Below are 15,824 nucleotides of genomic sequence, written 5' to 3'. Positions count from 1 at the left end.
CCCAGCGTCCCCCCATGGGATTCTTAGTAGTCCTCTCAATATGAGATGTTGATCAAGTTCCCTGGAACACGGTTAACATGGAGATGGAGGTTAACTTTTGACCTGTAGCATTCAGCTTTCCAATTTCCACTTTGAGGGTAATTTTTGGAGGCAAACCACTTCAGAAATTACATCAAAATACCAGATTTTTAGGGGGACCTGTAGCTAAAGACTGTATATTCTAGAATATGTCCCCTATCTGAAGCTATTAAAATAGAACTAAGAGGATATGGAGAAGTTGGAACCTCATGTGCTGCTGGCGTGGACCAAAAATGGTACAGCCTTGGGGCACCTGGGTGGCTCAGTCAGTGAAGCTTCTGCCTTCAGCTCCTGTCATGATCTCAGGGTCCTGGGATCAAGCTCTGCATCAGGCTCCCTGCTCTGTGGGGAGCCTACTTTTCCCTCTCACTCTGTCCCTTCCCAAGCTCATGCCCGTGCTTTCTTGCTCTCTCTCTCTCTCTCATAAATAATATTTAAAAATTTTTAAAAAGATGGTACAGCCCATCTGGAAAGAAGCCCAGTGCTGCATCCAGATGTTGAGCAAAGAGTTACCATGCAGCAGTTCCCTCCTAAGTCTATACCCAAGAGAACTAAAAACGTGTTCACACAAAAACTTGTACACAAAACTGCATAGCAGCATTGTTCATAATAGCAAAAAGTGGTGGTGGGGGGATGTCCATCAATTGATAAATGGACAGGGATCCCTGGGTGGCACAGCGGTTTGGCGCCTGCCTTTGGCCCGGGGCGCGATCCTGGAGACCCGGGATCGAATCCCACGTCGGGCTCCCGGTGTATGGAGCCCGCTTCTCCCTCTGCCTATGTCTCTGCTTCTCTCTCTCTCACTGTGTGCCTATCATAAATAAATTTAAAAAAAAAAATTTAAAAAAATTGATAAATGGACAAACAAAATATATCTATACAAATGAAATAACATTTGGAAATAAAAAGATACAAAGTACTAACACAGGCTACAAACATGAACAAACCTTAAAAACATGATGCTCAGTGAAAGAAGCCAGTCACAAAAAAACCACATATTGTATGATTCCATCTATGTGAAAAGTCCAGGGGCACCTGGGTGGTTCAGTCAGTTTAGCATCCAACTCTTGATTTGGGCTCAGGTCATGATCTCTCCTGGTCATGAGATCAAGCCTCCTGGTAAGGCTCTGCACTGGGAATGGAGCCTGCTTAAGAGTCTCTCTCTGCACCTCCTCCCTTGTACACTTCCTGGTTCTACCCCCACTCCCCATAAAAGGGGAAATTTTGTGGATTTAAAGACAAAGTAAATTAGTTGAAGACAGAGATGGGGATAGAAGGACTGCTATAATAGGTATGGGTTTTTTAGGGAGTAGATGATAAAGATGTTCTAATAATTGATCGTGGTGATGGTTACACAGCTTTGGGAATATACTAAAAACCTATGAGGGGGGATCCCTGGGTGGCTCAGTGGTTTGGCGCTTGCCTTCGGCCCAGGGCATAATCCTGGAGTCCCAGATCTAGTCCCACATCGGGCTACTTGCATGGAGCCTACTTCTCTCTCTGTGTCTCTGCCCCCCGCCCCCTATCTCTCATGAATAAACGAATAAAATCTTTAAAAAATAAAAAATAGAAAAAATAACCTATGAGATATGCACTTTATTTTTTACATTTATTTACTTGAGAGTGTACACACGTAAGACGCGAGAGGGGCAAAGAGAGAGGAAGAGAAGAGAACCCTCAAGCAGACTTCTCACTGAGCTTGGAGCCCAATGCAGGGCTTAGTACTTGAGATCAAGTACCTAACTAAGATGAGAACAGGACCTGAGCCAAAAATCAGGAGTTGGCCACTTGACCAATTGAGCCACCCAGCACCCTAAAATGTGCACTGTGAATAGGTAGATTGTGTGATCTGTGAATTACATCTCAATAAAGTTGATCTTTTAAAAAGAGAATTAAGGGGGCGCCTGGGTGGCTCAGTGGTTGAGCATCTGCCTTTGGCTCAGGTCATGATCCTGGGGTCCTAGGATCAAATCCTGCATTGGGCTCCCTGCAAGGAGCCTGCTTCTCCTCTATGTCTTTGCCTCTCTCTCTCTCTCTCTGTCTCTCATGAATGAATAAATAAAACCTTCAAAAAATAAAAACAATTAAGAAATATTACCCAGGGGCGCCTGGGTGGCTCAGTCAATAAGCATCTGCCATCAGCTCAGGTCATGACCTCAGAGTCCTGTGATTGAGTCCCGTATCAGGCTCCCTGCTCAGCGGAGCACCTGCTTCTCCTTCTGCCACACCTCCACTCATATTCATTCATTCTCTCTCTCTCTCTCTCTCTCTCTCATAAATAAATATTTATTTATTTATTTATTTATTTATTTATTTATTTATTTATTTATTTTTAAAAGGAAAAAGGGCATCTGGGTGGCTCAGTCAGTTAAGCATATCTGCTTCAGCTCAGGGTTACGATCCCGTAGTCCCAGGATTGAGCCTCACATCAAGCTCCCCACTGAGCGGGAAGTCTGCTTCTCCCTCTGACCCTCCCCCTTCTTGTGCTCGGACTCTCACTGCTGTCTCTCTCTCTCACTCACCCCCCCCCCCAACTCTCTCTAAAATAAATAAAATCTTTTTAAAAAGAAAAACAAAAAAAGAAGGTGCCTGGGTGGCTCCATGGTTGAGTGTCCATCTTTGGCTCAGGGTGTGATCCTGGGGTCCTGGAATTGAGTCTCGCATCAGGCTCCCTGCGGGGTGCCTGCTTCTCCCTCTGCCTGTGTGTCTGCCTCTCTCTCTCTCTGTGTCTCTCATGATAAGTAAATAAAATCTTTAAGGAAGGGAGGGAGGGAGGGAGAGAGAGAGAGAAGGAAGGGAAGGAGGGAGGGAGGGAAAAAAAAGAAAGAAAAGAAAGAAAAAAAGACATTACCCAAAATTTCAGAGCTCTGGCTTCTTGACTTTTTTCCTGATAGCCAAAATGTCTGTTTCTTTTTGTTGTTATTGTTGTTGTTTTTGCCATACCCAAGAAGGGATCGAATAGCTCTTCTATTACTCCTTGCTACAAGAAGGAAGATGCCGCAAGCACAAACATAATTTTCTTTGCAAGAGCACCAATTAACATTGGTAGTTTTCTCTGTCCTGCTGAGTCTGTGAATTATTGGGCTTGATCTCTTATTTTAGGTATAGAAGTCCATAATCCTAGGGTATAGAAATTAAATTTTGTTGGTCATCTTCTAAGTACCCACTTTTACAGATAAAATTGAAATTTAGGGAGATAAAGTAACTTATTAAATATTTGACCTTATAAAAGTAATTAGCAGTTTGAACCTATGTTTCTATGACTCAAAAAATTTTCTTTCCAGTGCCTTATTGTTATTTCCTACCAGGAAAACAGCCCTGGATTTAAAAGTATGGAAGAAATGCTGCATTTAGATTTTGTTAGCATAAAAAATCAAAGTGAGAGGGAAAATGATAATTTTCTTGCCTTTAATAATTTTGCTGCGTAAGTGGAGAAAGTATTAACCTCTTATCAGCCTAAACACCTGAGTCTTTCATTAAGGCCATGTTATCTTTTTTTTTTTTTTTCTAAGTAAGCTCCATGCCCAATGGGCTTGAACTCACAACCCTGTGATCAAGAGTCACGTGCTTTTGAACTGAGCCAGCCAGGCGCCCCTAAAGCCAAGTATCTTAAGATACTGAATCTGTATCTATGTAGACTTATTGCATCCAGACAGCTGAGGCTTTCCATTAAATGCACTTTGTTTAGTTCATCTTTCTCATATTTCCCCTAAGATAGACCAATTGAAGATCTGTCTGGGTGATCTGAGGAGTTTCCTATTCATAAAAGTCATTTTCCAGGAGAAGAATTTGGTATGATAGTTAAAACCAAGTCATCTGACTTTGAGTATACAGACACAAAAAAGCCAGTCACAAAAGAATGTTAGTTTCTAAGAGATGTAGGCTTTTAATGGACCATCCAGGTGAGTGTAGTGGTGATATAGTAAGGACCTCGATGACTACAAAGTAATTGAAATTTACTTTCCACTGCTGAAGTTGAGTGGAGAAATCTCATTTAGTATAGGTATTCTGGGAAGATAGAGGGTAAGTAAGCTCATGACCTTTAAGCTTCCATGTATCTATGATCTTTTTTTTAAGTAGGCACTACCCTCAGTGTGGGGCTTGAACTCACAACCCTGAGATCAAGAGTTGCAGGCTTTACCAGCTGAACCAGCCGGGGTACCCCTGTAATTCTGCCAAGTACCTCTGCCACCCACCCTTGTTCCTTATGGACTGTTGAAGGGGCTGTGTTCTGATCTCACTTGTATTTTCCTTTCTGTAGGATGGATAGAATGACAGAAGATGCTCTTCGCCTGAACCTGTTGAAGCGGAGCTTGGACCCAGCAGATGAGCGAGATGATGTCCTGGCTAAACGACTCAAAATGGAGGGTCATGAGGCCATGGAACGCCTGAAAATGCTGGCACTCCTTAAACGGAAGGATCTGGCGAATCTTGAGGTGCCACATGAGTTGCCCACCAAACAGGATAGCAGTGGTGTCAAGGGCTATGAAGAGAAGCTCAATGGGAATCTCAGGCCTCATGGAGACAACAGGACTTCTGGAAGGCCTGGCAAAGAAAACATCAGTGATGAGCCTGTGGATATGAGTGCAAGGCGGAGGTATGGCATGGTTCAGCTGCCTCCCGCAGTGGGGTCTCCTCAAAAACTAAGCCTGTGAAAATGGGATGAATTCCAGGGAGAGGAGGTGCTTCTTGAAAGAAGACGTATGTGTGCCATTTGGCTTGACCATGAATTCTTCTCACTTCCAAATGAAACTCAATGCCTCATATATCTGCTTAGCACTCAGAGAATCCTGTAGTTAACACCCTTAAGATAAAATGGTCATTTTTGGATGAGAGAGGCACCTTAGAGCTGCTATACCAGTTGGAAGTGAGATGATACTGGCTTCATTCCAATCTTAGGGCCATTTTAGAAGGGCAATAGTCTTTCTTTCAAGTCACCCTGAGAGTTTCAGAATCTGTTAAGGAGTCCTCATTTCTGTTACATCCAAAAAGATGGGCCCTGCTCCTCTTGTGTGAACAAGGAAATTGTCTTCATGTGCTAATTCTCTGCATTCTTGGTTTGTTTGTGCCACTGTCTTCAACTTCCACACGTGCATAAACATATATATGTTGTACACAGACACTCGTTCTTGTGCGTGTGCACTCTCACAGGCACACGTTTTCACAGGACTTTTTTCTGGTGTCTGTCAAGGCTGAGTACTTGAAACAGTGGAGCACGTGCTAAGAGGTCCTGGCTGAGGGTGATGATTTCCAGAACAGTGAATCATAGATAGCTTGGACAACCCTAGCTCTGAGAACATTCAGTTTATTAAGAGTTCAGATATAGCTGATAGGGCATGAGAATTACTCTTCAGTGTCCACTTGCCCTCTAGCTGGCCTTCCTGAATTTGTCTTATGATTGAAGGAGAAAGAAAGGAAGGGTTAGAGCCTTACCTGGGCTTCTTTCTCTAGCTTCTAATGTTTACTTAGTAGTACTATCCCTGGATTATTTTTTTAAACCACAGCCAATGAGGGATCATTATTCTTGGTAATAGCATTTAAAACCCTTAGGAAACTTTAGATAAATTACCAATTGGTCATAAAAGGAGAAGAATCCTTGGGTAGCTTGGAAGCTATATGTAGTATCAGCAGAATATTATGAAAATAGATTAATCCTGAGATCTTTTAAGAAAAAAGAAAGCAGATAAGTGAGACCATGCCCCGGAGCAACCCACTTGCCCATCAGCCACCCTCACCCTTCTGGAGCAAGTACTGATCCTACTTGAATTGGGAGGTGGAAGAGGATAAATGTTGGATGGAGTCCTCACATCCCAAATTGACTCTGAAAGTGCATTTTTCGTAGAAATATTGTTATACACTCTGGTGAGATGTCAGTAGTACTATTATTGGTATTATGGTAAATAAATTCTGTGTTGAAAAGTCAAGACTGCTGAAAACTCTACCATTGCATTCATTTTTTTTTTTTTTTTTTTTTTTTTTGCATTCAGTTTTTATTTTAGAGGGATGAACTTTTGAAACTTGATCCTTTGGAAACCAGGAACTGTTTTTAATGGTCTCCAGGAAAAGAGGATTGATGTAAACTATCTAGATCCCCATTCTATTGGCCCCTGACACTTCTCCCCTTTCACCAGATATACTGACAATTATTTCCACTTAGCCCCAAGCTTTTTATAAGAGTGAACAGGATTGACAGATCGTTCAGCAAGGAGAACAACAGTATCTTTGATCTGGATTTTAAAAAGGCAATTTTAAAGCAGAAAGAATGCAGAGCCCCTGACATCAGTGATAGCCATATCATAATTGCCTAAATCTTTTTTAAATTTATTTTTAATTAATTTATTTTTTTTTAATTTTTTTTTAATTTATTTATGATAGTCAGAGAGAGAGAGAGAGAGAGAGGGGCAGAGACACAGGCAGAGGGAGAAGCAGGCTCCATGCACTGGGAGCCTGACGTGGGACTCGATCCCGGGTCTCCAGGATCGCGCCCTGGGCCAAAGGCAGGCGCCAATCCGCTGCGCCACCCAGGGATCCCCTTTAATTTATTTTTTTGCCAGGAAGGTTATAATGTATATGAAATAAGGTGTGTGTGAAACCACTGCTTATATTCTGGGATGCTAGAGAAACATGGCAGTTTTCTTTCTATTTAGTTGTTTTTACTACTAGAATGAGGATTGGAAGTAACAGCTTTTGGGAATCTGCCAGTCTGACTCATAAGTGATGTCAGCAACAAATCAGAGTTTTAGTAATCTCTCTCCAACAGGTAAAGTTTCATACTTAAGAACACCAAATAATGTAAATCACATATATATTTGGGAAAGTAGCAAAATAATTTCTGTCCCTGGAAAGCTTGATTAATTAGTAAGACCAGAATCTCAAGTCAGAAGTAAAAAAACAAAGAATGAAACAGAACTTTACTTGGGTTTTGTCTTGCCTGTACTATTATCTATCTAATGTGGATCTGATTTATATCCAGGAATAACATATCATTTAGTTAGGGTTGTTCTCAGATACAACTTCTCGATAGGTGCTGGTTAGTCCCACAGTCTCCATCCAGGAATGTCTCTGCCTGTCTTAGTGCTGGGCAGTCCTGAAGCAGTGGGTGGCATTCATTTGAGCAAGGAGGAATTTGTTAGCTTAGAGATAATCTTGATGTATGTATCCAGCCAGGACCAGAATGGAAGGAGCTTCAGATTGTTGATGTAAATAGACACTGGGAATCCAAGTAGAAGTAGAAATTAGTCACCTGTGTTAGTGTTGGGATGGGAGGAAGGGATGAAGGAATATAGAAATGGAAAATGAAATCACCAGAAAATGAAATCCAACACTGCAGGCCTGACCATTATTCCAGCAACTCGGGGTCAGAGAAACATGGGCTCTTCTCCCTCTAGTGGCTTCTTTTTCTGTAACCCCACATCTTCAGCTTGCTGTGTGCAACCAGTGGTTATAGAGCAATCCAGACAAATGTAATAGTTTCTAATATAGTCATGCATGTCACTCTGTCCCTGTATTCTGTTTTCTTAGCTGAATTTGGTTGATTTTACCAATTCTGTTTTACCCTATTGAGAAATTGGATCCTTATCCCAACTAGCCAGGGTGCCCTGTTCAAAAGGCATCAGTGTCCCAACAGCTGGAACAGGGGACGTAGAGAAATGGTAGAGAGATTCTCAGGTCTAAAGATCTGTGGATGTTAAGAATTCGATGACCTGGGATCATGACCTTAGCCGAAGGCAGACGCTTAGTAATCTGAGCCACCCAGGTGCCCCTACACATTGCTTTAGATCCGTATATTCCTAACTGCACCTAAAATCTCAAGGAAGTAGGTTCTGGGAGATCAGAGTTAGAAGATGTCATTGATTTGGGAACCTAAGACAATTATAATCTCCAGAATTCAGTACCATTCAATTCATTCAATACCATTTTTTACCATCTTAGAGAAACAAGTATGATGCTTTGACAGCTAGCCCCCAAAGACCAAAACTATAATTGTCTGATAAGATTGAGAATAAAGGGACCCAGATCTCAGAGTCATTTCTGGAGAGTTTTCTTGCTGAGGGAAGATGCTAAGTAGAAGTCTAGCCAGTAGATGCAAGTTCCATATATCTAGTTCTGGAGTTTGAATCCTCCAGAAGACTTAGCACCATGCATTCCCTCAAGCAGCTGACTACAGTACTTTCTTCTACCTTAACCCTTGACAGGTCAGACTACCATTAGGGTGGTCATATAATCTCTTTTGTAAATTCTTAGATAGCCAGCACCATGTTGTCACCAATATACGAGCTGCTTCTTTAGTCGTGTACCATCTGCAGCTAAGCTCTCCTGCCTTTGCCTTTGCCCTTCTTCCCCCTTCCAGCTAGTGTTTTCCTTCTTGAGCCTCTGCACAACTAATGAGACAACCCAAAGGAGAGTGAGATACAAGGAAAACATTTAGAATTTTGATTCAAATCAATGTCATAACACTCATCTCTTACTCCCATTTTTGGAGCTAGTCACTATGTGTGTCTTGTCCCCACACAAGGCATTTGGATGGAAAGTACTTTTGCTGAGGCTTTAGCACCACTTCAGTGTCTTCTTCATCTAGGATTTGAGTCCCCTTGGTGAATTGGGACAGACCTAAGTTCCATTGGATTTCTTTGTTCAGTGTAGAAAAAAAGTTTTAAGTTTTCTGTGAACATTCACTGTTGAAATACCTTAATTTTTTCTTTTCTTGTCTAGTGAGCCAGACCGAGGAAGGCTGACTCCTTCCCCAGACATCATTGTTTTATCTGATAATGAGGCTTCCAGCCCCCGCTCCAGTTCCCGAATGGAAGAAAGACTCAAAGCAGCCAACCTAGAGATGTTTAAGGTAAAAAAAAAAAAAAGAAGAAGAAGAAGAAGAAAGAAAAAAATTTCTTTCTTCATTGTTTGCTTCTTCTATTTTCTTCAGTTCTCTAAGAGTCCCAGTTCTGTGTTTTTCATAGTTTATTTTTTTAATTAAATAATTACCCATTGATGAAACTTTTTATAAGTGATTCTCAACCTCAAGGGCATGCCCTTTTAGTTTTTTTATTTTCTTAAGATTTTTACTTTATATTATTTTTTATTTTTTATTTTTATTTATTTATTTTTTTTAATTTATTTATTTATGATAGTCACAGAGAGAGAGAGAGAGAGGCAGAGACACAGGCAGAGGGAGAAGCAGGCTCCATGCACCGGGAGCCCGACGTGGGATTCGATCCCAAGTCTCCAGGATCGCTCCCTGGGCCAAAGGCAGGCGCCAAACCGCTGCGCCACCCAGGGATCCCCCTATATTATTTTTTAAAGATTTACTTATTTTTGGGACGCCTAGGTGGCTCAGAGGTTGAGCATCTGCCTTTGGCTCAGGGTGTGATCCTGGAGTCCTGGGATCAAGTCCCACATCTGGGTCCCCACAGGGGACCTGCTTCTCCCTCTGCCTATGTCTCTCTCTCTCTCTCTCTCTCTGTCTCATGAATAAATAAATAAAATCTTTTTTTAAAAAAAAACAGTTTAAGAAAAAAGATTTCTTTATTTTAGACCATAAGTGGGGAGAGGGACAGAGGGAGAGGGAGAGTCTCAAGCAGACTACCCACTGTGTGCAGAGCCCGTCAGGGGGCTCAGTCTCATGGCCCCTGAGATCATGACTTGAGCTGAAATCAAGAGTCGGATGCTCAACCAACTGAGCCACCCAGGCTCCCCTAAAGATTTTATTTTTCAGTAACCTCTACACCCAGCACGGGGCTTGAATCTACAACCTCAAGATCAAGAGTCACAGGCTCCACCTCCCTACTGAGCCAGCCAGGCACTCCTTTTAGAAGGAACTATTAGAACCAAGTGAAGAAGACAGTTTGACAAAGCATATTCAGTATAATCCATCTTTCAGAAAATGAAAACAAAACTTCGTAAGTCACATAACGTAAATTCTTGACTGGAACCACTCTATCCTGGTTCTTATAACATGAAGGGATTCCTAAGTTTTTATATCTAGAAGAAACTTGGCTTGAAAAGATCCAGAAACTTTTTTTTTTTTTTTTAAGATTTTTTATTTATTGGGCAGCTCAGCAGTTAGCGCCGCCTTCAACCCAGGGCCTGATCCTAGAAACCCAGGATCGAGTCCCATATTGGGCTCCCTGCGTGGGGCCTGCTTCTCCCTCTGCCTGTGTCTCTGCCTCTCTCTCTCTCTCTCTCTCTCTCTCATGAATAAATAGATTAAAAATCTATTGTGTATTCTCATGAATGAATGAATAAAAAGACGGGATGAGCACTCGGTGTTATTCTGTATGTTGGCAAATTGAACACCAATAAAAAATTTATTATAAAAATAAATAAAAATTAAAAAAAGATTTCTTATCTATTTATTCATGAGAGACAGAGAGAGAGAGGCAGAGACACAGGCAGAGGGAGAAGCAGGCCTCACGCAGGGAGCCCGATATGGGACTCGATCCCAGAACTCCAGGATCTCACCCTGGGCTGGAGGCAGGCGCTCAACCACTGAGCTACCCAGATATCCCTAGAAACATTATTTTAAAGGAAAGCAGTGTCTCCCTGTGAGCATTCTTCTATTTTGGCAAATCTGGTTGATTATGATTTACATGTGGTCTCTCCTCTCATTCTGTAAGCATTTTTTGAGCACCTGCTAAATTCCAAGCACTGTTCTGGACTCCAGAGACACAAAGATAGCAGCCCCATTGCTCCTTCTGCTTCGTGTGGAAGATGATATCAAACCTAGAAGAAGAGAACATCTTGCAGGAAGGGACTCTGGGTCCCTGCTCCCATAGTTAACTGCCTCCTGTTTTCTTAGGGGAAAGGCATGGAAGAACGGCAGCAGCTCATCAAGCAGCTAAGGGATGAGCTGCGATTGGAAGAAGCCCGGCTGGTGCTATTAAAGAAACTGAGGCAGAGCCAGCTACAGAAAGAGAACGTGGTCCAGAAGGTATTATGCCCTAGAAATATGGATGTGGGTTTGAGAATGGACTGACTTGGGTAGGTTCGGTTGGGTAGTCCATTTTTCTCTGGTTCCATGTTTTTTTTAGTTTCTAAGAATATTTATATATATATATAATAGTTTATATATTTTTTTATTTATTTTTTTTAATCTTAGGCTTTAATCAAGAAAGAAAGCCTTGGTTCCATTTTTCTTATTTTTCCTTGTGGTCAACATAAGCTTCACCCCAACAAGAAATTTTAAAGGTCTGGGAGTGTACCAGCTTTCTTTCTGTGTTTCACTGTCTTTTCTCTCCCCCAGACCCCAGTTGTGCAGAATGCAGCATCCATCGTTCAGCCGTCTCCTGCTCATGGGGCACAGCAGGGCCTGTCGAAGCTTCCCTCCCGGCCAGGGGCCCAAGGGGTTGAACCACAGAGTCTGAGAACATTACAGGTATGTGGCCCACCACAGGGTCTTTGTATTAGAGATCCCTATCCATCCCATCTCTGGTTTGGGACTTTTGTGATCATTATAGAAGAACCCCACTATGGTAGAGGTGCTGTTACTGTCGTGGGTCCCTTCTGGCATGATTGGAGTGTGGTGGCACTTGGTAGCACCGTATCATGAATATCCTCATCTTCCCATTATTATTTTTCTTATCTGGACAGTTCTAGCTTAGCCCTTTCCATCTAGGGTTAGATAGCTTATACCACTAATTAGGGTTTACATTGATGGTACATTTATTTCATAGATCATTAGACAAAATTACCAAGCCTGACTACGTTTCCACTCAGCTATGTGGTATAGGCATTTTACCCCCTCTGACTTCATTTCCTCTTCTTCCCCTTCAGGGTCACAGTGTCATCCGGTCAGCGACCAATACCACCCTCCCACATATGTTGATGTCTCAACGTGTTATTGCACCAAACCCAACTCAGCTCCAGGGTCAGCGGGGCCCACCCAAGCCTGGCCTTGTACGCACCACAACACCCAACATGAATCCTGCCATCAATTACCAACCGGTAAGAGCCCTAATATGGAAACAGAGAAATCTTTTATTTGCTTTCTTTGTTAAAAGAACCATAGAATTTAAAGTTTTTGATATAGAGAAGCTGTAGGACAACCCAGGGTAGTTTTGGTGGCACTTGGATTCACCGCAGTCCTGAAAGTGGAAACAGAGGAATTTCCTAAGGATAGGAATAGACGAGGGAGGCTGCATAGCAGAGCAGCAGCGAGCTGACACCTGCCTGGAAGAAAGCAGGGCCTGGGGAAGAGGCATGAGGACAGAGGGCAAAGAGATCCCCTCATTTTCCTCTTAGCAGTTGTCACTTGTGGGCACTCTCCTTTCCCTTGTGCTAGAATTCTGTTTCATTGAGGTTGGACACCTCCTATCTTCTGAGTTTTGGGAAATGTAAACAATCCAGACTAGGCTCAGATACTGTTTTCTGCCATGAAAGTAAGACTTGGCCCTTGCTGCCACATCCCATCACTGATCCCTGTGCTCCCTGCATTCCAGCAGTCGAGTTCTTCTGTTCCCTGCCAGCGCACAGCATCCTCTGCCATCTATATGAACCTTGCCTCCCACATCCAGCCAGGAACCGTGAACAGAGTGTCCTCACCACTTCCTAGCCCCAGCGCCATGACCGATGCTGCCAACTCCCAGGCTGCAGCCAAATTGGCTCTTCGCAAACAGCTGGAAAAGACACTCCTGGAGATCCCACCCCCTAAACCTCCTGCTCCCTTGCTTCACTTCCTGCCTAGTGCAGCCAATAGCGAGTTCATCTACATGGTGGGCTTGGAGGAAGTCGTACAGAGTGTCATTGACAGCCAAGGTGAGGCTACTTCCTCTGGTCAGTCTTTTATTTCAGCAAGAGGCTGCCGAGCCTGATTGACACGGTACTGTGTACTGTCAGTAACCTCTCCTTACTTGTTCCTTTTTTTTTTTTTAATATTTTCTTTATTTATCCATGAGAGAGAGAGAGACAGAAGCAGAGACACAGGCAGAGGGAGAAACAGGCTCCATGCAGGAAGCTCGATGTGGGACTCAATCCCGGGACTCCAGGATCACGCCCTGAGCCAAAGGCAGACATTCAACCACTGAGCCACCCAGGCGTCCCTACTTGTTCCTTATTCAGAGGCTTTTTGGGAGCAGCACATCAGAAACACTTTTCGTGTGTCAGTATAGCTTAGGTTTAATATTTTTACTATATTTGTATATCTTGTATATTTTTTACAGTATATTTAGTTCTTTTCATTGGTGCCTAGAATGAAATATGCATAATTTGAACACTTATTTTTTTTTTAATTTTTTATTTATTTATGATAGTCACAGATTGAGAGAGAGGCAGAGACACAGGCAGAGGGAGAAGCAGGCTCCATGCACCGGGAGCCCGATGTGGGATTCGATCCCGGGTCTCCAGGATCACACCCTGGGCCAAAGGCAGGCGCCAAACCGCTGCGCCACCCAGGGATCCCTGAACACTTATTTTTAATCTCCATGTCTGTTTGGCATTGAGCAGTCCCTGCCATTTGAACACTTACAGTTGAAAAAGTAGACTTAAGGGGCACCTGGGTGGCTCAGTGGTTGAGCATCTGCCTTCAGCTCAGGGAGTAATCCTGGGGTCCTAGGATCAAGTCCTGCATTGGGCTTCCTACATGGAGCCTGCTTCTTCCTCCATGTCTCTGCCTCTCTCTCTCTTTCTTTTTTAAAATTTTATTTATTATTTATTTATTTATTTATTTATTTATTTATTTTTATTCATTTATTTAAAGATTTTATTTATCCATTCATAGAGACACACAGAGGCAGAGACACAGGCAGAGGGAGAAGCAGGCTCCATGCAGGAAGCTCAACCTGGGACTTGATTCCGGGTCTACCAGGATCACACCTTGGGCTGCAGGGGGGCGCAAAACCACTGCACCACCAGGGCTGCCCTCTCTGTTTTTTTCATGAGTAAATAAATAAAATCTTTAAAAAAGGGATGCCTAGGTAGCTCAGCAGTTGAGCGTCCACCTTTGGCTCAGGGAGTAATCCCACGGTCCCAGGATCGATTCCCACATTGGGCTCCCTGCATGGAGTCTGCTTCTCCCTCTGCCTATATCTCTGTATCTCTCATCTGTCTCTCACCTGTGTCTCTCATGAATAAATAAATAAAATCTTTTTTAAAAAATCTTAAAAAGAAAGAAAGTAGACTTAAGGAGATAAACTATGACCATGTGGAACCTGTGAACCAGAATATCAAGTATTAACACCAACCAAAGTTAGTAAGCCTGAATTTCTGAACATATAGACTTAGCGGAACACTTGACTGTAGAGGAAGGTGCCTGAAGGACTCAGTATTGACTATAAACAGATCACAAAGTGTGTGATTTGGACACTGATAACTAAAAATTTTAAGTGTCTGGGCCCGGGATAGGTGCAGTCTGATGTAAAAGGATTCCAAACAGCCAAAGTGTTGGCCGAGTTGGATGGAATTAAACATGTTTCCTTCTTGTTGAAATAAGAAGTCAGGGAGCTGGGGTTCTTATGCCAGCTTTGTTGTTAGGAGCCATGCTGCTTACACTTTGCTTCCTTGTCTTTACATGGAGCGGTATTTCTGAGTCCCTCAGTGACCTTGTTACAGTCAAATTAAATAAAAGTATCTTCTAAACTGTAGAATCTCGGGATGCGGGATCCCTGGGTGGCACAGCGGTTTGGCGCCTGCCTTTGGCCCAGGGCGCAATCCTGGAGACCCGGGATCGAATCCCACGTCAGGCTCCCGGTGCATGGAGCCTGCTTCTCCCTCTGCCTGTGTCTCTGCCTCTCTCTCTCTGTATGACTATCAAAAATAAATAATAAAAAAAATATATATTTAAAAAAAAGAATCTCGGGGTGCCTGGATGGCTTAGCGGTTGAGCGTGCTTCAGGGTGTGATCCCACTTCGGGCTCCCTGCTTGGAGCCTGCTTCTCCCTCTGCCTATGTCTCTGCCTTCTCTCTGTGTCTCTCATGAGTAAATAAATAAAAATCTTTAAAAATATAAAAATAGGGATCCCTGGGTGGCTCAGCAGTTTAGTGCCTGCCTTTGGCCCAGGGCGTGATCCTGGAATCCCAGGATTGAATCCTGCATCAGGCTCCCTGCATGGAGCCTGCTTCTCCCTCTGCCTGTGTCTGCCTGTCTCTGTGTGTCTCTCATGAATAAATAAATAAAATCTTAAAAAATTTTTTTAAATTAAAAAGTATAAATAAATTGTAGAATCTCTTTCTTAATTCAGCAGAATAACCTTCTAAAAAGTTCATTTGAGGGCTCCCTGGGTGGTTCAGCGGTTTGGTGCCTGCCTTTTTATCCCAGGGCATGATCCTGGAGTCCTGGGATCGAGTCCCATATCAGGCTCCCTGCATGGGGCCTGCGTCTCCCTCTGCCTGTGTTTCTGCCCCCCCCCCCCCTCTATCTCTCATGAATGAATAAATAAAATCTTAAAAAAAAAAAAAAAGTTCATTTGATGAAGGAACAGAAGATGGAGAAATGTGAAAGCCCTGATTATTCTTTTTGTTGGCATCTAGGCAAAAGTTGCGCCTCACTCCTGCGGGTTGAACCCTTTGTGTGTGCTCAATGCCGCACAGACTTCACCCCCCACTGGAAGCAGGAAAAGAATGGTAAGATTCTGTGTGAGCAGTGTATGACCTCCAACCAGAAGAAGGCTCTAAAGGCTGAACACACCAACCGGCTGAAAAATGCTTTTGTTAAAGCCCTACAGCAGGAACAGGTAAGAATTCTGACTTCTCACTAGCCACCTGCTCAAGTTGGGTTTTCCCAAAAGGTAGTTCCTTCTAGTTTAGAGGAGCTGTCT

General features: G+C 43.0%; 1 protein-coding gene across 2 annotated transcripts in view; it reads left to right on the top strand.

Annotated features, from left to right (window-relative positions):
* The window catches only part of GATAD2B (GATA zinc finger domain containing 2B), a 105,288-nt gene that overhangs the window by 82,363 nt on the left and 7,101 nt on the right, over positions 1-15,824 (top strand). The window contains exons 2-8 of one of the 2 annotated variants that reach the window (XM_041744336.1): positions 4,340-4,675; positions 8,791-8,920; positions 10,874-11,005; positions 11,318-11,449; positions 11,848-12,018; positions 12,516-12,828; positions 15,538-15,740. In XM_041744336.1, the coding sequence (XP_041600270.1) occupies positions 4,341-4,675; positions 8,791-8,920; positions 10,874-11,005; positions 11,318-11,449; positions 11,848-12,018; positions 12,516-12,828; positions 15,538-15,740 (1,416 nt within the window). In that variant the 5' untranslated portion in view covers position 4,340. Of the gene's footprint in view, positions 1-4,339; positions 4,676-8,790; positions 8,921-10,873; positions 11,006-11,317; positions 11,450-11,847; positions 12,019-12,512; positions 12,829-15,537; positions 15,741-15,824 lie in introns of both variants that reach the window. The other variant, XM_041744326.1, reaches the window with a different exon arrangement.

This window comes from Vulpes lagopus, chromosome 1 (genome assembly GCF_018345385.1).
Source record: "Vulpes lagopus strain Blue_001 chromosome 1, ASM1834538v1, whole genome shotgun sequence".
Taxonomy (NCBI): Eukaryota; Metazoa; Chordata; class Mammalia; order Carnivora; family Canidae; genus Vulpes; species Vulpes lagopus.
This window is presented reverse-complemented; position numbering and strand designations above follow the sequence as displayed.